The sequence below is a fragment of the Lithobates pipiens genome, unplaced genomic scaffold (genome assembly GCF_037356315.1).
Source record: "Lithobates pipiens isolate NorthernLeopardFrog02 unplaced genomic scaffold, aLitPip1_a1.2 Scaffold_22, whole genome shotgun sequence".
In the NCBI taxonomy this organism is placed as follows: Eukaryota; Metazoa; Chordata; class Amphibia; order Anura; family Ranidae; genus Lithobates; species Lithobates pipiens.
The window spans coordinates 33,077,840-33,105,052 of NW_027507784.1; the positions used below are offsets into that span (position 1 = coordinate 33,077,840).

At 44.3% G+C, this 27,213-nt stretch overlaps 1 protein-coding gene across 1 annotated transcript in view; it reads right to left on the reverse strand.

Moving 5' to 3' along the window:
* LOC143923525 (uncharacterized) overlaps positions 1-27,213 on the reverse strand; it is a 151,186-nt gene that overhangs the window by 74,576 nt on the left and 49,397 nt on the right. Inside the window, exons 5-6 of the mRNA XM_077447248.1 lie at positions 15,154-15,204; positions 4,768-4,905 (exon numbers count right to left, since the gene is read on the reverse strand). Coding sequence (XP_077303374.1) covers positions 4,768-4,905; positions 15,154-15,204 — 189 coding nt within the window. The remainder of the gene's footprint in view (positions 1-4,767; positions 4,906-15,153; positions 15,205-27,213) is intronic.

Here is a 27,213-nt window from a genome sequence, read left to right on the forward strand (position 1 = left end):
ATAAATTAAAAAAAAAGCGTGGGGGTCCCCCAAATTCAATTACCAGGCCCTTCAGGTCTGGTATGGATATTAAGGGGAACCCTGCCTCAAATTTAAGAAAAAATTTGACGTGGGGTTCCCCCTAAATATCCATAACCAGACCCTTCAGGTCTGGTATGGATATTAAGGGGAACCCCGCGTCAAATTTAAAAAAAAATTGACGTGGGGTTCCCCCTAAAAATCCATACCAGACCCTTTATCCGAGCACACAACCTGGCAGGCCGCAGGAAAAGAGGGGGGGACGAGAGAGCGGCCCCCCCTCCCTCCTGAACCGTACCAGGCCACATGCCCTCAACATTGGGAGGATGCTTTGGGGGTCTGTGACCCCTCAAAGCACCTTGTCCCCATGTTGATGAGGACAAGGGCCTCATCCCCACAACCCTGGCCGGTGGTTGTGGAGGTCTGCGGGCGGGGGGCTTATCAGAATCTGGAAGCCCCCTTTAACAAGGGGACCCCCAGATCCCGCCCCCCCCTGTTTGAAATGGTAAGGGGGTACAAAAGTACCCCTACCATTTCACAAAGAAAGTGTAAAAAATGGTTAAATAAAACAAACACACTTTTGAAAAATTCCTTTATTAAAAATAAAAAAATAAAAAAAAGATTCCAGCGGCGGTAATCCACTCTTGCTATCCAGCGAAGGACGGTCATCTCTCCAGCGATGTCTCATCTCATCCAGCGCAGCGCAGCATCCTTCTGTCTCCTCCACGGAGACACTACAGGCATTCCGGCGGCTGACGTTTCTTATATACGGAGGGCGGGGCCACCCATCACCTGACCCCGCCCCCCTCTGACGCAAGGGGAAACCCGGGGTTCCCTGTGACGTAGGGGTGACCCGCACCCCTCTGATGTAACACAGGCAGGTTTCCGTTACATCAGAGGGGGGGCGGGGTCACCCATACGTCACGGGGAACCCCGGGTTTCCCCTTGCGTCAGAGGGGGCGGGGTCAGGTGACGGGTGGCCCCGCCCTCCGTATATAAGAAACGTCAGCCGCCGGAATGCCTGTAGTGTCTCCGTGGAGGAGACAGAAGGATGCTGCGCTGCGCTGGATGAGATGAGGCATCGCTGGAGAGATGACCGTCCGTCGCTGGATAGCAAGAGTGGATTACCGCCGCTGGAATCTTTTTTTTATTTTTAATAAAGGAATTTTTCAAAAGTGTGTTTGTTTTATTTAACCATTTTTTACACTTTCTTTGTGAAATGGTAGGGGTACTTTTGTACCCCCTTACCATTTCAAACAGGGGGGGGCCGGGATCTGGGGGTCCCCTTGTTAAAGGGGGCTTCCAGATTCTGATAAGCCCCCCGCCTGCAGACCTCCACAACCACCGGCCAGGGTTGTGGGGATGAGGCCCTTGTCCTCATCAACATGGGGACAAGGTGCTTTGAGGGGTCACAGACCCCCAAAGCATCCTCCCAATGTTGAGGGCATGTGGCCTGGTACGGTTCAGGAGGGAGGGGGGGGCGCTCTCTCGTCCCCCCCCTTTTCCTGCGGCCTGCCAGGTTGCGTGCTCGGGTAAAGGGTCTGGTATGGATTTTTAGGGGGAACCCCACGTCAATTTTTTCTTAAATTTGAGGCAGGGTTCCCCTTAATATCCATACCAGACCTGAAGGGCCTGGTAATTGAATTTGGGGGACCCCCACGCTTTTTTATTTATTTATTTATTTATTTTTTTATCAATGACTTTCAATGAGTGTTCTCTGTATTACGGAGCCGACAATTCATTATAGCCGCGAGTGATTTTAAAGGACTTTTTTTCCTGCATAAATGACACTTTGTGCAGGGACAGTTCTAAGCACGGGAAACATGCGCCCCTTCACAGGCATACTATAGATACCCCCCCTACGAAATTTAAAGGAATATTACACTTTTATTGTTTCACTTTAATCATTATTAAAATCACTGCTCCCGAAAAAACGGCCGTTTTTAAAACTTTTTTTTGCATTGATACATGTCCCCTGGGGCAGGACCCGGGTCCCCAAACACTTTTTAGGACAGTAACTTGCAAATTAGTCTTTACAATTAGCACTTTAGATTTTGAATGTTGGAGTCCCATAGACTTTAATAGGGTTCTAAAGTATGCTATATAGTTAGCTCCGTCAAATCTTCTTTATACATTCGACAGACACCATAAGCCTTCCAAGACAGATTCAAACGTAATTCATGTGGATTTTCGGACGAATGCAATTTTTGAACGAAAACGAAATAAATAAAAACGAATTTCGGGAGTAACTAAATAAATGAAGTTTTCGGACGAAAACGAAATTCCGAAACAAAATATTTTACTCTGCACATGTCTAAAAAAGCCTGGTGGTTCTTCAGAGCGTGGCTACTCATCTTAACCACTTAAGGACTGCCTCACACCGATATACGTCGGCATAATGGCACGGCTGGGCACAAGCACGTACAGGTACGTTGCCCTTTAAGTGCCCAGCTGTTGATCACGTGCCGCCGGCGGCACTCTCGCGACCCAGTCCTGAGCTCCATGACTGTGGCTGCGGGACACGATCGCCGCCAGTGTCCCGCGATCGGGTTACAGAGCTGAAGAACGGGGAGAGGTAAGTGTAAACAAACCTCTCCCCATGCTTCCTAGTGAGGCTGTCACCAATCGTCTGTTCCCTGTTATAGGGAAGGACAATCAGTGATAAACGCCAAGCCACGCTGCCCTACAGTAAAAAGAACACACACACTTAACCCCTTCACTGCCAGTGACATTTTTACAGTAATCAATGCATTTTTAATCGCACTACTATTATGTATTAATGACAATGGTCCCAAAAATGTGTCAAAATTGTCCAACGTGTCCGTCATAATGTCGCAGTCACAATAAAAATTGCTGATCGCTGGAATTACTAGTAAAAAAAAAATTATTAATAAAAATGCCATAAAACTATCCCCTATTTTGTAAACGCTATGAATTTTGCGCAAACCAATCAATATGTAGAAGAATATGTATCGGCCTAAACTGAGGAAAAAAAAAGTATTTTTTTATATATTTTGGGGGATATTTATTATAGCAAAAAGTAAACAATAATGTGTTTTTTTTTTTTCAAAATTGTCGCTCTTTTTTTTGTTTATAGCGCAAAAAATAAAAACCGCAAGGGGTTGATCAAATACCACTAAAGGAAAGCTCTATTTGTGGGAAAAAAAGGACGTCAATTTTCTTTGGGAGCCACGTCACACGACCGCACAATTGTCAGTTAAAGCGACAGTGCCGAATTGCAAAACGTAGTCTGTTCTTAAGCCATCAAATTGGTCTGGTCTGAAAGTGGTTAAGGTATTGAAGTCACGTGCTCAGTAGGAGTTTGTGAGGCCCGTGTGGTCTGGTCTTGTTTCCAGGACCGGGGAAGCCCCGCGAGGGGTCCCGGTCACGGGGTGTTCGACATCCCGCAACATGCTTCTGTCTGCTTTTTTTTTCACAATTTTTTGCTGCTGCCAATTTTTTTATTTTACATTTAGCTGTCAGCAGGAAACCCCGCTGACAGCAGATAACTCATCTGTTGTTAAGGACATGACGGCCAGCTTACTGGCCCTCTCCTTAACAACCAGCTATTCCATGATTGTTAATGACGCTGGTGGCCCCGCTCCTTAACGCTACTACAATGTAGCTTAAACACTGTGCTAAACACTGCTAAACGCTGGCAAAAAAACTCTAAAATATTTTTAGCAGTTTTTAGCTTGCTAATATGCATGAAGGCCTAAAGGAGAAGTATGGCTAAAGCTTTTTGGCTATACTTCTCCTATTAATCACTGGTGTGCAGTTTGCTCTGTGACCTGTTTTCAGCCAACAGCGGACTAAAATCTGCTGTCGGCTGACATCATTCAGCTGGTCCAGGCTGGGGAAATAATCCTGACTTTACAGTTGGGATTCACTCAGATTCCTGGACCACAGCAGCTGGCTCAACCTCTCAGATGCACCACTGGGAGACTGAGGCCGCGTACACACGGGCGGACTGTCTGACGGACTTGGTCCGCTGAAATGTGTTTCAGCGGACAATCCGCTCGTGTGTGGGCTTCAGCTGACTTTTTCAGCGGACAGTCTGGAGGACAAAGTCTTTCGGAATTTCCGTAATATTGTCCGTCCAAACTTGGTTTCAGCGGACAGTCCGCTCGTGAGTAGGCAAGTTGGACGGACTAAGTATGGCGCATGCTCAGAAAGGATTTACACGGCCGAAGGTTGCATTGCAGTGTATTGGACGTCGTATTTCTAGTCCCGTCGTACGTGCTGTACGTCATCGCGCAAGTTTTCAGCGGACTGTCTGTTCATCGTGTGTGGTCAAGTCCGTTCATTCAAAAGTAGGACGGACTGTCTGTCGGATTGTCTGACGAACTTAGTTGGACGGACAATCCTCTCGAGTGTACGGGGCCTTAGACAGTCACGGCTCTAGGCTCAGAGCAGAGGGGGAAAACTGAGTGACCAGCTGTGTTCTTATTTCAGAGGTGGTGGAGACAGATGCAGATTGATCCATCCAGGGGAGTAAAGGGTGTTTTTTTTTTGTTAACCCCATACTTGTTTTTTTAAGATTAAACTTGCATTTTGGTAACTATGGTATTTCCCAAAAGGGATGGTGCATTTTTAAAGAGAGTTTGTTCATTGTCCTTGCACTGCAAAGCAACTGGTTACTTTTATAGATAACCCCCACATTTATACAGGTATGTAGTATGTACCAGGTTAATTGTTAGTCCCAGTTTAGCACTTGTTAATGAGCAATGTTGATAAATGCTAGATTACCTGGTTCTGATTTGTCCAGTTTTCGTTTGGGGGCTTTTTTTTTGGTTGAAGTTTGCTCGGTGTTTTGTGAAGTTCCTGGAATGGCATCACTGGTTGATGTAGATGTCTTTGCTTTTTTGGTCTTAGGAGGGTTACATACTGAAACAATACAAGAAGAAATATCTATTGTATGGTAAAGTGATTTTCTTTCTGTTCATCAACACGAGTTGAATTGTGACAATTTTTATATTATATTGGAACATGTTATAGATAACCATTCAAGTCAATCTCTATCCTAAACGAGCTTACACTGTAATGTTCCCACAACCCAACTATGAATAGAAAACACACCTGGTCCAGGTATGGTCTCTAAACCAGTGGTTCTCAACCTCAGTCCTCAAGTACCCCCCAATAGGCCATGTTTTGGGAATTCCTCTTAAGCCTCATACACACGATAGGACTTTGTACAAACTTTCCCTTGGATTTTTGTACAAAGGGCGTCGGCCGTGAACTTGTATTGCATACACACAGCAGGACTTTTTTTTAGCCAACTTTCACCAAATCACATGTTTTTTCTGCTCTTTACCGCCACCTTTGGTCAACTTCTGTATTGTTGTCTGATCTTTTGCATTGGTTCTGAGCATGCCTGTTTGTACTTTGTACAAAAAGTCCTATGGTTTTCTGTACACACGATCAGACTTTGCTCCATCGGACTTTTGTTGCCAGAAAGTTTGTCCGTTTGCACAGCCAACAAAAGTCCGATGAAAACAGAAAAAGTTTGTCCGATGGAGCGTACACACGGTCGGATGTTGCTCCAAAACAGCTAATTTGCATGTTTGTCAAAAAGTCTGATCGTGTGTATGGGCCTTTAGATAGCTGTCCAAAATACCAAGCCATTGACTTTGATTTAAAGCACCTGTGCAAGATAAAGGAAAAACCTGAAACATGGCCTGTTGTGGGTACTTGGGGTTGAAAACCACTGATCTAAACAATTCAGCATGACAACTACTATGGTGTGCTAACCTAGGCTTTAATTCATGACCAGAAGTTATTAAAGCCTATGTGCCCAGGTAAAATTAAAATTTTTAATAATAAAAAAAAAATACCAATACACAAAGTTTCAATTCTCAATTGCTTTACCCTGTTATTTTAAAGCCTTTGTACATTTAGTCCCAAAAATACCTTAAAATCAATGCAGAGGTAGCATCCGCATTCATTTATTTTATCTGTGGATCTAGAGTTCCTCCCTGCTGGCCACTGGATAGTGCAGACTTTATAGGCCATGTGCTGATCAGCTGTTTGAATACTAGAAGCAGGTCTAAGCCCTTGTACACACGGTCGGAGATTTAGACAACCAAATCCTTCAGATTTTGTCCGTCGGATCTTGTCCGAAACTGTTGCATACACACGGTCGGACTAAGTTGTCGAAAAATCCGATCATTTCAAACGTGATGACGTAATTTCGTTACGATGGGACTACGTTCAGGCTAGTAGCCAATAGCTTTGATGTAGGAATTTGATCTGAGCATGCGTGGCACGTGGTCCGATCAAAATTCTCTAAACGTGATCGGAGTATGTCCGATCGAACCAATTGGTCGGAAAATATTTCCAACAAGTTGGAAAATTGGGTCCGACGGATATTCCGATGGAATCAGTCCGATGCATACCACACACAGTCGGATTATCCGACAACACTGTCCGATAGGACACATTCCAACGGATTCTCTGACCGTGTGTACAAGGGCTTAGAATGGAATGAAGCAAATGATGGGTAGTCAACAGCATTCAGGGGCCTGGAACATGAATATCTAAAGGGTGCCCACGGATGTATTCCTTTACTCTAGCTCTGACAAAACAGCAGTACAGTAGTATCAGACTTTGTTAATCAAAACGATGAATTTTTCCTGAATTGTTACTCAATTGGCTCCTGCCAGACTGAAGAAAAGGTACAGTGCTACCTTCAATTTGGGTGGAAATACTGAATCCCCCGCCTCGACTGTCATCAGCTATTTAAGGGAAGGGGCGGGGGGTCATATTTGGTCAGTGATGTCACTACCATCCCTGCTCCTTTACTTAAAGGGTAAATCTATTTTCGTGTGAATAGCAAATAAAAAATATAGCGTATACAATTGCTACACAAGTAATATTGTAATTGAATGTTACTAAAAGTTACCTTTTATTTTTAGTCTGCAGCGCTAATTTCTGTAAAATTCCATGCAATATGCTTGTCTGGAGGCATTCTGTACACAGATGGTGTATGGAACACCCTCTAGAAATAAAATTTCCTGCTTGTGTGATTAGCTAACTAAATTTCCCAGAAGTCTGCACTAAGATACAAGTCAGATCTTGGGCATCCTCTTCAAAAAATAATATTTGATGAGATACTCCCAAAGGGAAATCATGTCTTAAGGGATTCACACCCTGCCACTTTCCTCATTAGAGCCTTACACGTTCAGCAGTTGATAATTATGTAGAACCCTGGTGTTTAGGCAGGGTTGCTCCTACATTTACCTGATAGGTATATACTTTGGCCCATTGTTAATAATAATAATAAATACATTTTATTTATAACGCACTTTCCATCAAAAGATCCCAAAGTGCTACATGGTTACAATCAAAACAAGCAGATAACATAAATCAAAAACATTTACTAAAAAGAAGTATTTAATCCTTTTTTAAAAGTATCAGTAGACTGAGAAACCCTCAAACTATCGGGCAAAGCATTCCACAGACGTGGGTCCACAGAACAAAAAGCCCTATCTCCCATTGTCTTCAATCTAGTTTTTGGAATCTCTAGACAATTCAAATTGGTTGAACGAAGGGAACGAGATACATTTTGCAATCTAAGAAGTTCCTTAAGATAAGGTGGAGCTTGTCCATATATGCATTGATGGGTAAGAAGAGAGACCTTATACTCAATCCTAGCAGAAACCGGGAGCCAATGGAGCCAATGTTAGGGGTCAATTGATTTCACTCTGATGCTGGCCATACACTATATGAAAAATCGTCCGAAATTCGGTTAGTTAATGGGCACAAAATCGATAATCGTTTGGACGTTTTTGAGCCAAAAAAAACGAAGGACAAATTTGGAAATTTTCTGCTGAATGAACGATAAATTGAAAGGTTAATGTGTTTCCCGTCCAACCTGTCTGCACTAGCTATATGTAAAAAAAGGCACATAAAATGTATTTATTTATGTCCACTGAATGATTTATTGGTCATTACATGATGGCACCATCGTTTGCGCTCACGGCCAAACGTTTGTTTTTTTCGAAATTGGGTTTGCCCGATTTTTCATATAGTGTATGGCCAGCTTTGGTCTGTAAGTGCTGCACTTCTCTCTTTTTCCGCTAGGTGGCTGGGTACCTGGTGGCATTAGATATGAGAGGGGCAATGCAAGCTCAGATTATGGGTATATGGGGTATCCCAGCCAATGGGCAGGGGTTTTATTAAATCCCTTTGCCTGCTGGGAGAACCTATATATTTGGTTGGAGTCAGGTGATTGGTGTTCTGCGCCACCTGGACAACTGTCTGGGTGGACGTGTTTTGATCAGCAGGGCTGCTAGGCTGGAGTTTGGGCCTATCCCAGGCACATCTGGCTGTTAGGCTGTCTGATGGCCTATTCAGAAGCAAGAGAGCAGCGTAGGGTTGGGATTGCGGCTTGCAGTCCAACCAGAAGTGATGGTTCTGCCGGCCTGAGAACCTGTTGTGGTTGGAGGTAGAGGAGAAGCTGTCACCACTAAGGGACCACACTGAGTAGTGGAAGTACTAGAGCAGTATTCTCACCAACCGGGGATGGTGAAGAATCTGGAAACTTCAGCAGGTTTCAAGCCAGGGACCCAACCAGTGGAGGTGACGCTTGCAGAGCAGCCTTGTGTGCCAAGCCAGGAACTGAGCAGCTAGTGGGGTGAAGCTTGAGAAGTATCTTGAGTGCCAAGCTAGGGACCCAGCAGAAGAGCAGGGGTGATGCTTGAGGAAGATACTACATTGAAGATTGGAGGAGCTCAAGGGATTCAGTGGCAGTGAATCATCTAGTCTAGTGAGAGAGACTGGGAGCTCAGGGGGCTGAATAACTGCAAGAAGTGATTGTAGTTGCAGTGAAGGAACTGTTATACTTTGTATTAGAAACTGTTAAAGACTGTTGCCATAGGAGACAGCATTCCTACACATGCAGATGTGGTATCTTGTTGGATGCCATTTCCTGCGTGGCTGTCCTCCTGAGGAAGTCTGAGTCTGCCAATTAACATTGCAACTACCTAAGGGTGTTCTGGCCCTAACCCTCTCTCCCAAAGTTCTGTTAAGAGAAATAAAAAAATCTCTTTGCATTCAAGAAGTGTCTGGCACCCAATAAAATTACCTTGCATTATGCCCACTTTGCCTTACAACACACCACATACAGAAGGATGTTAGCCATCTCTGGCCCTGAAGGTTCTCATTAGACTTAAGGAGGCCTGGGACCTTGCTACAATTATAAAGTCACTCCCATACACTTTCTTGTTACACATGGACACAGAAAAACAGCTATTTCTCCAGAAAAACAAAATGTATTTTGTTCATCTGCAACAACATCCCTGCAATGTACATAGACCACCCATAAGGGAATGTTTTAAAAAAAAAAATTTGAGTTACTCTATAAAAGTGTGATGGACTCTGGACACCCGGTCTGGGTATCTCTGCAAAGAAGCTGCTTCCCAAGATCTGTAACACGAGACCAGTGAATCTGTCTATAGTTACCCCAAGAACTAGGCAATACTAGTTTTGTAGTAAACCAGAATAAGAATAATTTATTTGAAAACTCAGAATTTATACACTGGAGGACATCCCCCCCTTCTGATCATATTACCCTGACAATACAAACTGCACACAGAAGTATAATTATAACCACTGACATATACTTCAAACATTAAATAGACACATGGACAATGTTGTGATTAATCAGATCTCCACTTCAGGTCAGATTTGCTGTCACTGAGCTCACACAGTACAATGCACATTATCATTAGTATAAACACAGAACACCTTCAGACAATAGCAGGAGACCTCCAGTAACAGACTGTTCAGCTCCTACATAGAACAGAGGCCAATGTGACCAGCTCTTTCAATGAACATGTATAGTTCAGAATCAAGAAACCAAGAATAGTCTTCATATATTTCTTGAGTGATATTGCTGATAAATATTACTGTCCCATCTGAAGTAACCCAAACCACATTCTTGGTCCATTAAGTAGTTGTCCATTTTTTGCTCGGTCACCATGTGTCCATAATAGACACAGGGTAACTTACATATAAGAGGTACATGGGAAGCTAAAACAAAGGTTTCCCAGTCCTCTCCAAAAGCCCCTGTCCAATTTAGGTCTGTCACACAGGGGTTCTCTGTGATGTTAGCGATTCATAGGGATGCTTACTTATAAACCATTGCCAGCGGGAAGCTGTCTTATATGGAAGCCATAGAACTACCACTTATATATATGATTTTTGGCTCCTGCTGATCAGGGGGCTGAATGGGTTAAGATTTTGGGCATTTGAATGCCAGAAAAGCCAATCAGAACAGAAGCAGGACCCGGAAGATTTCAGCTATCACTTAAAGTAGAACTATAGGCAAAAGAGATTTCCCTTCAGTTCCTGTCCCATAGCCAATACAGAATTCATTGCCCCCCCCCCCCCCCCCAGGTCACCAGAACTAGTGTCCCCATTGGAAGATTTCACCTCTATTATTTTTCTGGGGACAACCCAAAATTAGTGATTTTCTTTTACTTTCACTTTAAATTATAATGGTAAACAGGACAAATAGGGGGAATCCCCTTAACGGGGATATAGACAGCAATAAAATCTGACAGTGCTTCTAATCCATCTCCATTCTATCCAAGACTAAAAAAAAAAAGTTTTACCTTTAGTTATGCTTTAAAGTGGATGTAAACCTGATTTTTTTTTTTTTTTTTTTGTCTGCCACAATATAGAGTATGGGATTTCAGATCAGCTGTGCCCAGACTTGCCACAAAGAGTTAATCCAGCTCTCATTAACCCTCATATCTTTTTTCAGTGAGATAAAACAGACAAACTGAGAAAACTTTGTCCATTCTTCCCCATTGCTGTGATTGACAGGTGATTTACATATCTTGTGTACTAGCCTAAGAGACATGCATTCTTTTTTAATTCCCTCCCCCACTCCTTTCTTCTGCTGCTCTGCAAGGATTAGCTATTCCACATCTCAGCATGATTTGGCATGCTGAAGTCATGTGGGGACTTTTCTGGGTTTTGACTGGATGTTAGTGATCATAGCAGACGTTCAGTGTAAGAAATACACCAGAGAAAATGAATGTTAAGGGGAGTGTAGAGGTGGGCGGGGAGTCTACTGGCATCGCGACTCCACCCACTGAGCCCTGGAAAACAGACCCGCCCACAAAATCTGCCGTTTTTCGGGTCTCATAGCAGACAAAGGGGAGACATTTGACAGATATACATGCAGGAGGCATTTATATCCTTCTAGATAACCAATATTGCAGTAGTTTAGAAAGGATGAGAGTGGGTTTACATCCACTTTAACTAGATGCTGACCGCCGACCGTCAAATGACGGCCAGGCGGCTCATCTATTGTGGCGGGAGGCCGTCATATGACGGCCTCCCGTTTAAACAGGGATGCGCGCGATCGTGCGCGCGCATCCCTGTTTCTTCGGTGGCGGCGTGTCACGGAGACACCGCTCGCCACCGAAGGGGGTGAACAGCCATTCGTTATGGCTGTTTACCACGTGATCGGCCGTTATGAAGTCATGGCCGATCACATGTGGTCACACCCCGAACGTGCACGGCGCATGCGCGCAATCGCGAGCGCGCTGCACGTGCACGTCGGTGGCGGCGTGTTCCCCAGGAACACTGCTCGTCACCGACGCTGATAAACAGCCATTGGCCGGCTGTTTACCCACGTGATCGGCTGTGATCCTTTCACAGCCGATCACTAAAATGTAAACAAACCACGGTAACGGGTTCTCCTCCTCACACACCGATCGTGTGTGAGGAGGAGATTGCGGTAACATCTCGTTACCGCATACAGTGCACACCAATCACACTGATTGCCCCCCCCCAATAAAGAGGACCTGTCACCACCCCTCATAGTACCTGTCACCACCCCTCATAGTACCTGTCAATCACAGTCCATCAGAGTACCTGTCACAGTCCATCAGAGTATTTGAGTACCTGTCCCAGCCCATCAGAGTACCCGAGTACCTGTCCCAGCCCATCAGAGTACCCGAGTACCTGTCCCAGCCCATCAGAGTGCCCGAGTACCTGTCCCAGCCCATCTCAGTACCCGAGTACCTGTCCCAGCCCATCTCAGTACCCGAGTACCTGTCCCAGCCCATCTCAGTACCCGAGTACCTGTCCCAGCCCATCAGAGTACCCGAGTACCTGTCACAGTTCATCTGAGTACCCAAGTACCTGTCACAGTTCATCTGAGTACCCGAGTACCTGTCACAGTTCATCTGAGTACCCGAGTACCTGTCACAGTTCATCTGAGTACCCGAGTACCTGTCCCGGCCCATCTGAGTACCCGAGTACCTGTCCCGGCCCATCTGAGTACCCAAGTACCTGTCCCGGCCCATCTGAGTACCCAAGTACCTGTCCTAGCCCATCAGAGTACCCGAGTACCTGTCCTAGCCCATCTCAGTACCCGAGTACCTGTCCTAGCCCATCAGAGTACCCGAGTACCTGTCCCAGCCCATCTCAGTACCCGAGTACCTGTCCCAGCCCATCTCAGTACCCGAGTACCTGTCCCAGCCCATCTCAGTACCCGAGTACCTGTCCCGGCCCATCAGAGTACCCGAGTACCTGTCCCGGCCCATCAGAGTACCCGAGTACCTGTCCCGGCCCATCAGAGTACCCGAGTACCTGTCCCGGCCCATCAGAGTACCTGAGTACCTGTCCCGGCCCATCAGGGTTCCCGAGTACCTGTCACAGCCCATCAGGGTTCCCGAGTACCTGTCACAGTCCATCTGAGTACCCGAGTACCTGTCACAGTCCATCTGAGTACCCGAGTACCTGTCACAGTTCATCTGAGTACCCGAGTACCTGTCACAGTCCTTATGAGTACCTGTCACCGCCCTTCAGAGTACCCAAATACCAGTCACCAAACCATCAGAGTACCTGTCACCAGGCCATCAGAGTACCTGAGTACCTGTCACCAGGCCATCAGAGTACCTGAGTACTTGTCACCAGGCCATCAGAGTACCTGAGTACTTGTCACCAGGCCATCAGAGTACCCGAGTACCTGTCACCAGGCCATCAGAGTACCCGAGTACCTGTCACCAGGCCATCAGAGTACCCGAGTACCTGTCACCAGGCCATCAGAGTACCCGAGTACCTGTCACCAGGCCACCAGAGTACCCGAGTACCTGTCACCAGGCCATCAGAGTACCCGAGTACCTGTCACCAGGCCATCAGAGTACCCGAGTACCTGTCACCAGGCCATCAGAGTACCCGAGTACCTGTCACCAGGCCATCAGAGTACCCGAGTACCTGTCACCAGGCCATCAGAGTACCCGAGTACCTGTCACCAGGCCATCAGAGTACCCGAGTACCTGTCACCAGGCCATCAGTGTACCCGAGTACCTGTCACCAGGCCATCAGAGTACCCGAGTACCTGTCACCAGGCCATCAGAGTACCCGAGTACCTGTCACCAGGCCATCAGAGTACCCGAGTACCTGTCACCAGGCCATCAGAGTACCCGAGTACCTGTCACCAGGCCATCAGAGTACCCGAGTACCTGTCACCAGGCCATCAGAGTACCCGAGTACCTGTCACCAGGCCATCAGAGTACCCGAGTACCTGTCACCAGGCCATCAGAGTACCCGAGTACCTGTCTCCAGCCCATCAGAGTACCCGAGTACCTATTTGCAGCCCATGTCTCATAGAATATACATTGGGGTGTTTGCTTTCCAAAATGGGGTCATTTTGTGGGTAATTTCACTGTCCTAGTGGTCCAGGACCTTCAAAAGTGTGATGGGTAGGAATGAAATGAGATGTGTCATTTATGCTCCTAGAACGCCTGAACGTACTACTTCAATGTTCGGCCTCTCTATGTGGCCAGGCTGTGTAAAAGTCCTACACATGTGGTATCGCCATACTCAGGAGGAGTAGCAGAATGTATTTTGGGGGTGTAATTTTTGCTATATACATGCTATGTGTTAGAAATATCTTATAAATTGACAATTTTGTGTAAAAAAAAAATGCGTTTTAATTTTTTTCCACATATTCCAAAAACTTCTGGAAAAAAATGAACCATTCAAAAGACTCATTATGCCTCACAGATTATATGTTGAGGTGTTTGCTTTCCAAAATGGGGTAATTTTATGGGAAATTCCATTGTCCTGGTACTCCAGGGCCTTCAACAGTGTAATAGGTGGTTGAGAAACGAGATGCGTAATTTTTGCTCGTAGAACGTCTGAAGGTACTACATCAATGTTGGTGCTGTGTAAAAGTCTCACACATGTGGTATCGCCGTACTCGGGAAGAGTAGTAGAATGTATTTTGGGGTGTAATTTGTTGTATACATATGCTGTGTGTGAGAAATAACCTGATAATATGACAATTTAGTAAAAAAAAAATAAAAAAAAAATAAATCTTCATTTTGCAAAGAATTGTGGGAAAAAATGACAACTTAAAAAAACTCACCATGCTACTTACTTAATACCTTGGGGTGTCTACTTTGTAAAAAGGGGTCATTTGGGGGGTACTTTCCTGACTTGTTAGTGTCTCAAGAAATGAGGTACACCTCATGTACTGAAGGCCTGATCAGAAGTGATCAATTTTCAGTGATTGGCACCATAGTTTGTAGACTCTATAACTTTCACAAAGACCAAATAATATATACTAATGTGGGTTATTTTTACCAAAGATAGGTAGCAGTATAAATTTTGGCCAAATTTTATGAAGAAAAATTACTAATTGGCAAAAATTTATAACAGAAACGAAGAAAAAGGCATTTTTTTCACAAAATTTCCGTTTTATTTTATTTATAGCACAAAAAATAAAAAACCCACTAGTGATTAAATACCACTAAAAGAAAGCTCTATTTGTGTGGAAAAAAGGACGCAAGTTTCATATGGATACAGTGTTGGATGACTGAGTAATTGTCATTCAAACTGTGAGAGCGCTGAAAGCTGAAAATTGGTCTGGTCAGGAAGGGGGTGTAACTGCACTGTACTGAGGTAGTTAAGAAGTTCTCCTTGCTTGGGGAGCCAAGATTAAAGTAAGTCTCTTTTAATGGTTGCCTAAGCAAAAATAACCTTTTAGTCCTTACAGTGAGGGGAAGCCCCACTGCCAGAGTATTTTTTTTTCTGGAGTTCCAATGTTAACTTACTACTGTTAATATTGCTAACTACAGTACATACACATCTTCAGCAAATAAGTGTTACCTGCATTTCCATTTTTTGCCGGAGTTTTCATTTTCTTTTTGCTTTGGCTCACTGGGGAAATAAATGCAATATGTCATCATTTATAGCACAGGTAGTGGATAACATACACAAAACAGACAAATCTGTTAGAATACAGAACACAATAGAATTAGAGAATAATTGTTAAAGCCCAGCTCCAACCTAAAGTTATGCCGGCCATACACAGTTCGAATTTCGAAAAGAATTTTCTTTCGAAAATCGTATCTAAGTATTTTTGTACACATTTCACACCATTAGTGGGGCTGCAGCAATGGCCGATTTTCGTGTGGCAATCAAATGTGAGGAATTGGACATGTTGGAAATTTTTGGAAACACAAACGATTTTCTAATCAATGATGGGAGAATCGTGCGAGAAATGTAATAAGAAAAAGAGAATTTCCGGAGAGAAAAGAAGATTCCCCGCCCCGAAAATTATTTTCTGTAGCAACATGAGGTGAAATTGAAGCCTTGGTCGGCCGAAAATCAATGGTGGCGCCATCGGATCACAAAAAAAAACTAACTTTCTGTTTTTGAAAAGAAAATTTGTTTGAAATTCGACTGTGTATGGCCTGCTTTAGTTTTGTTTTCAGAATCACGGGTAAGGCTTAAGCAGGCCATACATGGTCGAATTTCGAATAAATTTTCTTTTCAAAATCAGAAAGTTAATTTTTTTGGTGACTGATGGCGCCACCATTGTTTTTCGAAATTCGGCCGACCAAGCCTTCAATTTCACCTCCTGTTGCTACAGAAATTTTTTTTAGTGGCCGGGAATCTTCTTTTCTCTACGGAAATTTTCTTTTTCTTATTCCATTTCTCGCACGATTCTCCCATCATTGATTAGAAAATCATTTGTTTTTAAAAAAATTTCCAACGTGTCCGATTTCTCACGAAAATCGGCCGTTGCTGCAGCCCAATTCTTTCGAAAATTCTTACATATGATTTTCTAAAGAAATCTTTCGAAATTCGAACCGTGTATGGCCAGCATTAGAGGCCCCCCCGTGAGTGTTTACTGATGTTTGTGTTCAATGCTTGCCAGTAAAAACTTATCAGATGGTCTAAATAATCACTGCTTTTCTAAAGAAAGCTAAACATACACAGCAATGGTAAATAGAAAATGGATGTTCAAATTTAGTCTATGATTTTTAAAGTATAACTAAAGGCAAAGCTATTATTTTATATATTAATATTTATATGAATGCATGTCAGTTTGTATTCCTGTCTGTGCCCCATTAGGGAGATTCACCCTTTATATTTGTCCTGTTGTCTACTGATGTTGGAAGCTCCATTTAAAATATTCCTCCACCACATCACTGGGGACCCGATGCACGTGCCTGGTGGCCGCGATGTCGCCGGGCACCCGCGATTGCCCAGTAACAGAGCAGGACTGTGGATCTGCATGTTACAACCAAAAATGTAAATGTATTTTATTGGGATTTCATGTGATGGACCAAAACAAAAGTGGCACATAATTGTGAAGTGGAAGGAAAATGATAAATGGTTTTCCAAATTTTTTACAAATATGTGAAAAGTGTGGGGTACATTTGTATTCAGCCCCAGTCAATACTTTGTAGAACCCCCTTTCACTGCAATTACAACTGCAAGTCTTTTTGGAGAAGTCTCTACCATCTAGAGCAGTGATGGCGAACCTTGGCACTCCAGATGTTTTGGAACTACATTTCCCATGATGCTCATGCACTCAGCAGTGTAGTTGAGCATCATGGGAAATGTAGTTCCAAAACATCTGGGGTGCCAAGGTTCGCCATCACTGATCTAGAGAGTGAACTTTTTTCCCATTCTTCTTTGCAAATTAGCTCAAGCTTTATCAGATTGGATGGAGAGCATCTGTGAACAACAATTTCAAGTCTTGCCACAGATTCTCAATTGGATTTAGGTCTGGACTTTGACTGGGCCATTCTAACACATGCATATGCGTTGATCTAAGCCATTCTATTGTAGCTCTGGCTGTAGGTTTAGGATCATTGTTCTTCTGGAAGGTGAACCTCTGCCTCAGTCTCAAGTGTTTTGCACGCTCTAACAGGTTTCTTCTAGGATTGTCCTGTATTCATCTTCCCCTCCACTCTGACCAGCTTCCCTGTCCCTGCTGAAGAAAAGCATCCCCATAACATGATGTTGTAACATGATGATGTGTCCCCCACATGGCTTCTCACAAACTGCAAATGGGACTTCTTAAGACTTTTTTTCACCAATGTCTTTCTTCTTGTCACTCTTCCATAAAGGGCAGATTTGTGGAGAGCTCGACTAATAGTTGTTCTGTGGACAGATTCTCCCACCTGAGCTGTGGGTCTCTGCAGCTCCTCCAGGGTTACCATGGGCCTCTTGGCTGCTTCTCTGATGAATGTTCTCCTTGCCTGGCCGGTCAGTTTAGGTGGACGGCCATGTCTTGGTAGGTTTGCAGTTGTGACATACTCTTTCCATTTTCAGATGATGGATTAAACATTGCTCCGTGAGATGTTCAAAGCTTGGGATACTTTTATAATCTAAATCTGCTTTAAACTTCTCCACAAATTTATCCCTGACCTGTATGGTGTGTTCCTTGGCCTTCATAATGCTGTTTGTTCACTAAGGTTCTCTAACAAACCTCTGAGGGGTTAACAGAACAGCTGTATTTATACTGAGATTAAATTACACACAGGTGGACTCTTTTTACTAATTAGGTGACTTCTGAAGGCAATTGGTTCCACTATATCTTAGTTAGGGGTATCTTATTAACCAATGTTGGGTATATCCAGGGTGTTAGTGGTCCCACTCATATGGCAGGCCACACTCTGGATTGGGTTTTATATGGTGGGCTGCTACTTAAGTTTTCCCCATCCTGTAAGATGATTTGGAGCGACCATCATTTAATCTGGTTTACCCATGATGTAAAAATGAATAAAAAGGAACCTCATATTCCTAACAGAAACATCCCTGTAAAAATGATACGGAATATATCCAAAGTGTCCGCCGATGATTTTGGCAGGCACTTTGTGAAAAATATAGATAACCTAAGCTTTTTAAAATCTGAGTCAGTTTCTGAAATAATTGATTTTTTTCAACGCTGCTATTAGAAAAACCCTTGATTTCCTAGCTCCTTTAAAAAAAATCTCTAGAATAAGGGAACCTGAGAAAAATCAGCTCTGGTTCTCTCTGGAGACAAGAGAATTAAAATGGCAATGTAGGGCTACTGAAAGAGCATGGAGAAAATCCCCAAATGAATCATAAAAATTAATATATGGTTAATTTAAAAAAGTACAATGAAGGCATTAGAAATGCCAAGAAATTTTTTTTCACAAGCAAAATAAAAAATGCATCTAACTCATCGGCGGAGCTCTTCAGGGTGGCCAGGTGATTGGCTAATCCCACGTGTGGTCAACCTGAAGAGAAAAACTCTGCTGAATTGTGCGAAGATTTATCCTGTTAGAGAAAATAGAAATTATCAGAAAAAAACATTTCATCTGTGGAGGTGGAAGAAACATGCCCACCATATGTAGGGACCTGCTTCTTGATATTTTATTTGATGACTCCAGAAGATATTAAAATCATCCTCAAATCTCACAGAGCCTCGTCCTCATCACTTGATCCCTGCATTGGTGCAGTTGGTGAAGGACTCCTCAGATGCTCTGGCACCTTTTATTGCAGACATTGTCAGAATGTCTTTTGCTACCAGTGTCGTTCCATGTATTCTGAAGCAGGCGGTGGTTATGCTTAAGAAAGCATTACGTGGAGCACACCGTGTTGAGCAACAATCGCCACCCTGCTGTTTTTGGCAAAAATCATGAAGTGAGCTGCAGTATGGCAACTTCAACCTCACCTGGAGTCTAATACAATTTTTGATGACTTCCATTCAGGATTTCGTCCTGGGAGAGGTTCAGAAACAGCCCTGGTAAAAGTCCAGAACAATTTGCGCTGGGCCTTGGATGAGAATGAAGCTTCGGCCTTGGTACTTCTGGATCTGTCTGCAGCTTTTTATACCATCGACCACTCTATACTTGTGGATAGGTTGAAGATCATGTCGGGAATGGATGGTATAGATCTGGCATGGGTAGCCTTGTTCTTGCGAGACAGGGTTCAGAGGGTAAAGTTGGGACCATTTTATTCCTCCGATAGTCCCCTGTCTTGCAGGGTCCCACATGGATTGACTTTATCTACAATCCTTTTTAATATCTATATGAGGCCGCTGCTGTACATCATTCGCCATCACAATCTCACGTTCCTTGTCCATGCTGACGACACCCAGATCTACTTCAAATTATTCAAGAAAGGGGAGGATCAGGTCATGCTGGCCTCCTGTCTAGAGGGAATCCAATCCTGGATGGTTGCCAATTATCTGAAGCTAAATGGCACCAAAACTGAATGTATCATCTTCAGTAACCAGGTTATTCCAACTTGTTTCCGTCATGGCCAGAATCTTTCAAACCTTTTCCAATTCCGGCCACTTAGGTCAGGGACATGGGTGTCATCTTTGACTCTAGGTTGAATCTGCGCCCGCAGGTAAATCAGGTGGTGAGTTCATGTCACTTTTACCTGAGACTCCTGAGGTTGACTTTTTCGCTATATCACAGACTCTGATAATATTGCCATGGTCAATGCCATTATCAGCTGTTGATTGGACTACTGTAATGCCTTGTATTTGGCTGTTCCTGCTTGCACAATCTACAAGCTCCAGTTGAGTCAGAATGCCGCAAGGTTACTGACAGGTGTTGGTCGCCGTGACCACATTGCTCCATCCCTTAGAGCCCTGCATTGGCTGCCCGTGAAAGAACAGGTTCTGTTCAAAACCAGATGTCTTGTCCATAAGACACTGCATGGACGTGGCCCAGAGTAGCTGAAGGAAAAATTTGTCAAGTATGTGCCTACCCCATCCTTGAGATCAGTGAACTTGGCCATATGAAGATTACAACATTTAAAAAGAAAACACGCGGAGGCAGAATGAGTGAAGTAAAAGGAGCTGAATTTTGGAACTCCTTGCCTCTAAAACTGAGACTTGAGAATGACTTTTTGAAATTTCTAAATTGAAAACCGTACTTTTTGTACATGCTTTTGGAGTTCCCCAAATTTTAATTGGGGTGTGATGGACAGACCCCCTGGCTTTTATTCTGTATTTTGCTGGTTTGTTGGTTCTCTTAAGGCAGGGGTGTCCAACCTTTGGAAGAGCGAGGGCCACCAAAGCGACTTGGTAATGGGTACATGGCAGCCCTCTCTAATCTACTCTATAGAGCCCACTCTACTTTTTTTTTGTGTATCGGATTGGAGGTAGGAATTTGTAAATGGACACAAGTCCATTTACATCTGCTACTCCTTAGAGGTGAATGGAGGGTCCAATTCGATCGGACTGATCATGTGAAAGGGGCTCAGCGCAGGCAACCCTCAGGTGCACAGCTCTGCACCTGTGGATCAGTTTGAAAGCAGCCCAGGTAACCGCTGCAGAACAGATATGCCCATATATACAAACTGTGATTTTAGTAATAAACTTACTATTAATAACAGTATTCTATTCCATCCCAGAGCAGGAGGTCACGGGCCACATCAGAGGGCTCTGCGGGCCACATGTGTCTTAAGGTCTTTTAATTTCAATGTCCTTTTGTTTTTGTGCATCAAGGCCTTTGGGTAAGACTGCGTAGGTTAAGCATTTTAATAAATAAGAGTAAAGGGGGCTGAATACAAATGCACACCACACTTTCCAGACATTTATTTGTAAAAAAAATGTTGAAAACCATTTATCATTTTCCTTCCACTTCACAATTAGGTGTCACTTTCACATAATCTATCACATAAAATCCCAATAAAATACATTTAAATTTTTGGTTGTAACATGACAAAATGTGTTCAATTTCAAGGGATATGAATACTTTTTCAAGGCACTGTGTGGCTCTTTCATACTAGATATGTGTCAGATGGATGCTGGGATCCCTTCCACTGTCACGTAGACATGGATATACCGTATTTATCGGCGTATAACATGCACTTTTTTCCCCTTATAATCAGGAGAAAATCGCGGGTGCGTGTTATACGCCGATCCTCCGCGATTTTTGAGCCTCTGGGCGGCTTTCGGCCCTTCTTGGCGGCCGAAAACTGCAGAGAATGGCCGAAAGCCGCCGAGAACTACTGGGCGCCGTTGAGATACATTTTTTAAAAATAAAATCTGAAAATAACACTGACAAGGGGACAACGATGGACAAGGCTGCATTACAAGGCTGCAAATGACACTGAAAAGGCTTCAGATGGACACTGATAAGGCTGCATTGATGGGCAATTAAATGTAAGTTTTTTTCCCTTAAATTACCCTCCTAAAAGTTTTTTCCTTAAAATTCTCTCCTAAACTTGGGGTGCGTGTTATAAGCCAATAAATACGGTAGCTTGCCTAGAAATCTGTCAAATATGAATAGCAGGTAAGAGTTTTTATTTTCCAGTAGTTGCATGGTCTTGCACAGGTGCAAATAATGCATTAAGATAAAAAGCCTTCTGTGTGTAGCAGCCCCCCTAACACCTGAGGTCCTGCTCTGTCCAGCGATGTCCGAGATTCTCCCTCCTGATTGGCTGAGACACAGCAGCGGTGCCACTTGCTCCCACTGCTGTCAAAGTCAGCTAGCCAATCAGGAAGAGAGGGAGCAGAGCCGAGTCAGGACTGTGTGTTTGAATGGACACAGGGAACTGTAGCTCGGCTCGGGTGCCCCCATAGCAAGCTGCTTGCTGTGGGGGCACTCAACAGGAGGGAAGGGCCAGGATCACAGAAGAGGGAAAAAAAAACGACTTTACAATCAATTTAAACTCCATTTCTGATCGTGCTGATACTACAAACCACATGGCAACTAAGGGCATACCTGCCCTGAATCTATCCATTATTATATATGTGCTCCTACTATGCAGGCTCTCACAATTTATAGAGTTAGGACTGCAGATAATACTGGGGTGCCTTGCCGTGAATTCTGCAGCTTACGCATGTATTTGCAAATGTGTGCAAACTAAACCCCTCTTTTTAACTTGAACTGTGAGACAGGACAATTTGGCTTGTTGCAGGCTGGCTGGTAAGTTAAGCTGGGAATTTTTCTTTGTTTTTATTTGAACATGCTAATACTATCTGCTTATGAAAAAGAGGAAATAAAGTAATCTGCATTAATTCTAATAGAAGATTTAGAAGGCGGGACATACCACTCACTTTTTCCTAGGCTCAGGTTTACAACATCTACTGACCGAAATAGGGAGCTGCTTGTAGACACAGCGGAAGTGTACCCTGCATATCATAATACGAAAAGCCAAATTCTGCTCAGGTTACTGTATCATTGCCTCAACAACCAGTTGTTCTATGTCCTTGCTTGAGTTATGAAGTTTGGTTTCCACATATTAAGTTCTATTACTCTAGATTGATCCTTGGTCTCTGTTATTCAACTGATTTACATTAGCTTTGACTATGTGTCTAAATGCTGCCTGCCCTGACTTGTCTGTAATTGTGTAGGCTTAGGCTTGGCATTCCCGGAATTTACTTGGTTGTTTTCAACATCAAGGGATAAGTTGCGGATCTGCCACTAAAAATTTTTTCAGAGGATCCCTGGGATTTGCCGATTTTTTTGAGTTTCAGACTCTTAACCAAACACTATAATGGAGTGCATAGCCTTTGCTCCTGCTACTGAATTACCAGAGCCAGTAATCTGAAGGAATGGGTAATCCAATTCCCATGCTTTAATAGAGGGGCCCACAACAGCCATATTGTCAGTGTGTGTTGGGAGATTTTGTGTAGAGAAAAAAAAATAAAAAATAAAAAAATATATATATATATATATTGTGGCAGCACGCAGGTAAAATCACCTGGTTGTATTCAGGATGGGAAATATGTGTGTCCTAGATTCAGGCTTTATGCAGACTTTTACAATTAGAGGGGAAGAGTTAATGAGCCCAGCTGTAGTAAGTGGGCTCATTAAGACCTCTACAAAAAACCCCAGCATGCATAGGGAGATGCTCCATCCTGGAACCAGTTTTGTGTGTATAGACTGGGGAGTCTGAGATCTGTTCTGTTCTGTGCGGTGAGTTAACGCCTGTGTGGCAAACCCCTACAATAGGGACAGGGACTGGGGCAGCACAAGGCTACACCCAGTTGTTAGACAGGGAGTCTACGTGTGTAGTTAGAGGTCAAGCTGACCAGGATTTATTTTCTTGTTTTATTTTGTTTGGCTGTTATATGTATCACTGCATGTAGCCTAAATAAACCGGATCTTTTGTTTTTTGCACCTACAACGCTGTCTGCTGTGCCTGACTTTGTGTTGTGAACCCATCCAGGGGGTCACACACACCCGCTACCGAGCGAACCCCCTCACAGTTGGTGGAGAATTTTGGCAGTTTTTTTTTTTTTGTTAAGGCCAGCATGGAGGAGATACTGAGACAGCTGGCTCTAGCAAATGCAAACCAGCAGCAAACAAATGCAGCTTTACAAAAGAGCCTTGCAGCTCAGCAACAAGCCCAGCAGCAGGCAAATGCAAATCAGCAGCAGAGTTTGGAAGCCCAGCAGCAGGCAAATGCAAATCAGCAGCAGACAAATGCAACTTTGCAGCAGAGTTTGGAAGCTCAGCAACAAGCCCAGCAGCGATCTGAAGCCCGCTTCATAGACCTGTTGCAGAAGCAAGAGCAGAATTTTCAACAGCAAATAGAGACATTGATACAGCAACATCCGCAGACCAATGAAGCAAGTGGGTACAATAATACCGCAACCTTTGGTGTGAGCCGTTTACTGACAAAAATGACTGGCGAGGATGATCCGGAGGTGTTTTTGACCACATTTGAAAGGACTGCTGAAAGGGAAAAGTGGCCTAAGGAGCAATGGGCTGGACTGGTGGCCCCTCTGTTAACTGGGGAATCGCATGAAAGCTTATTATGACCTAGAGCCTGACCAAGCAAAAGACTATGTGGTGCTAAAAGCAGAAATATTGGCATGGCTGGGTGTCACCCTGGCAGTCCGGGCTCAGCGTGTGCATAACTGGACTTTTCAGGTTGGAAAACCTCCCAGGTCTCAAATGTATGATCTCATTCACCTGAGCAGGAAGTGGCTGCAGAGATTTTGACCGCACCAAACATTGTGGAACGTGTGGTTATGGATCGTTTCCTGAGAGCTCTTCCTACTGCCATCCAAAAATGGGTAAGCCATGGAGACCCAGAAAATGCAGATAAACTTGTGGATCTGGTTGAGAGGTACTTGGCTACAGAGAACTTGACCACCTCTTCCAGGGACTCACGGACTTTCCCCCCTAAGACCAGATCATCCCCAGTGGCGGGTAAGATGACTCCAAGGGGTGAGGGTGGAGAGAGTGAGAGGGTGGGAGTTCTACCTAAGGTCTGGCGGGAGCAGCCCAGGAAGCCCATGCTGCAAGAGGCAGCGAACAAAATTATTTGCTACCGCTGCCGGCAAGAGGGACATATTGCAGCCAATTGCCCAGTTGTGGATGAGCCTATGCAATGTGACTTTATAAGGGAGAGACGTCAGTTGCTGTTTGCGACAGTTGCATGCACTGCCATTCGGGGACCTGAGAAACATTTATGTAAAATGTGTATTAATGGTAGACATGTTGATGTGTTGCTAGATTCAGGTAGCCTGGTAACATTGATAAAAGCTGAATTAGTTACTACAGAGGTCTCTGGGAAGAACAGGGTGGCTGTTGTTTGTGTGCATGGGGACACCCGAGAGTATCCTGTAACTTCAGTGTTTTTTGAGACCCCCAAAGGTAACCTCTCTCATCAGGTGGGGTTAGTGTCTCAGTTACCACATGATGCTATTGTGGGAAGGGATTTTCCAAAATTCTGGGAACTCTGGGATTGTCCTGAGGCCCCCATTGGTGCCCCTATAAACCAGGAAGATGACCAGAATTCCTCTGGGAGTGGTGAGGACTCTCCTGAATTTCCCTTGTCGGTATTGGCGGGGGAAACTCGAGAAACTGGGGAGGAGCCAACATCCTCAGATGAAAACATGCCGTCTGTGGAGTTTTCGGATCTTGAGGTTCACAGGGAAAATTTTGCCACAGAACAGTTAAAAGACCCCACCCTAATAAAGGCACGGGAAAATGTGGTGAAAATAGATGGCGAGTTAGTGAACCCAGATAAGACTTGCCCTTATCCTTACTTCACTATGGAAAGGGACCTGCTATATCGAGTGGCTCCAAGGGCAGAAGAAACCATTGAGCAACTTGTAGTGCCCAAACCTTACAGGAAGTTGGTGTTAGAATTGGCTCATGGACACATTCTGGGAGGTCATCTGGGGACAGAGAAAACCAGAGAGAGGGTATTGCAGAGATTCTATTGGCCTGGGGTCATGAAGGAAATAGAAAAGTATTGCTCCTCCTGCCCTGTGTGTCAGAAGTCGGCACCTATGCCACATTTCCGTAACCCCCTGGTACCTCTTCCTATCATTGAGGTCCCCTTTGAGAGGATCGCAATGGATTTGGTAGGTCCGATAATGAAGTCTGCTAGGGGGCATCAGTACATTTTGGTTATATTGGACTATGCCACCCGTTATCCGGAAGCAATTCCTCTCCGAAATACCTCGGCCAAAACCATAGCCAAAGAGCTATCCCTTGTTTTTAGCCGCGTGGGTATTTGTAAGGAACTGCTTACGGACCAAGGTACACCCTTTATGTCCCGGGTTATGAAAGAATTATGCAAGTTGTACAAAGTGAAGCAATTGCGTACATCTGTGTATCACCCCCAAACAGATGGGTTGGTTGAAAGATTCAACAAAACCCTAAAATAAATGTTAAAGACGGTGGTGGATAGAGATGGAAAGAATTGGGATTGTCTAATACCCTATCTGATGTTTGCCATTAGGGAGGTACCCCAATCCTCTACGGGTTTCTCACCCTTCGAGTTGCTCTATGGGAGACACCCAAGAGGGCTGCTGGATATCGCCAAGGAAACTTGGGAAAATGAGAGTTCTCCTCACAGGAGTGTGATTGATTGAGCATGTCGCCCTGATGCAAGATAGAATTGCACAGGTAATGCCAATTGTAAAGGAACATTTAACCCAAGCGCAGTTAGCACAGCAGAGAGTGTACAACCGTGGGGCCAAGACACTTACTTTTTCTCCGGGGGATAGGGTCTTGGTGCTAGTCCCTACGGTTGAAAGCAAATTTCTTGCCAAATGGCAAGGTCCATATGAAGTAATTGAAAAAATTAGTGAGGTGAACTACAGGGTTAGACAGCCAGGAAGGCGAAATCGGAGCAGATCTATCACGTCAATCTGCTGAAAGCCTGGAGGGATAGGGAATCCCTAGTCTCAGAGACTTTGTCACAAGTACAGCCTGATTGCTAAGTTCCTGAGGTTGGAATAGCAGACACCTTATCGAAACCCCAACAACAGGAGGTTAAAGAGTTTGTACTTCTTAACAAAGAGATTTTCTCTGAGCTTCCGGGACAAACATCTGGCGTAGAGCATGACATTATCATCCCGCCAGGAGAAAGGGTAAAACTAAAACCTTATAGAATACCAGAGGCCCGACGGGAGGCAATACGTGGGGAGGTTCAAAGGATGCTGGAATTGGGTGTGATAGAGGAGTCCCAGAGTGACTGGTCCAGTCCTATTGTACTAGTGCCCAAACCTGATGGGAGCTGGCGGTTTTGTAACGATTTTAGACAATTAAATAAAGTTACAAAATTTGACACCTACCCCATGCCACGTATAGATGAGTTGGTTGACCGGCTGGGAACAGCCCGATATTTGACAACTCTTGATCTCACCAAAGGGTATTGGCAAATTCCCCTGGCCGAGTCTGCCAAGGAGAAAACTGCGTTTGTAACCCCAGATGGGGCATTCCAAAATAAGAGAATGCCGTTTGGGTTACAGAATGCACCGGCAACATTCCAGCGGAAAATGGATAAGATTCTGAGGCCCCATCATAAATATGCTGCAGCTTACCTGGATGATGTGATTATCCATAGCACAGACTGGGTCTCACATTTGCCAAAAGTACAAGCAGTCCTAGACTCTATCCGGGAAGCTGGGTTTACGGCCAATCCAAAGAAGTGTACCATTGGACAGGAGGAGGCCAAATATCTTGGGTACACTAT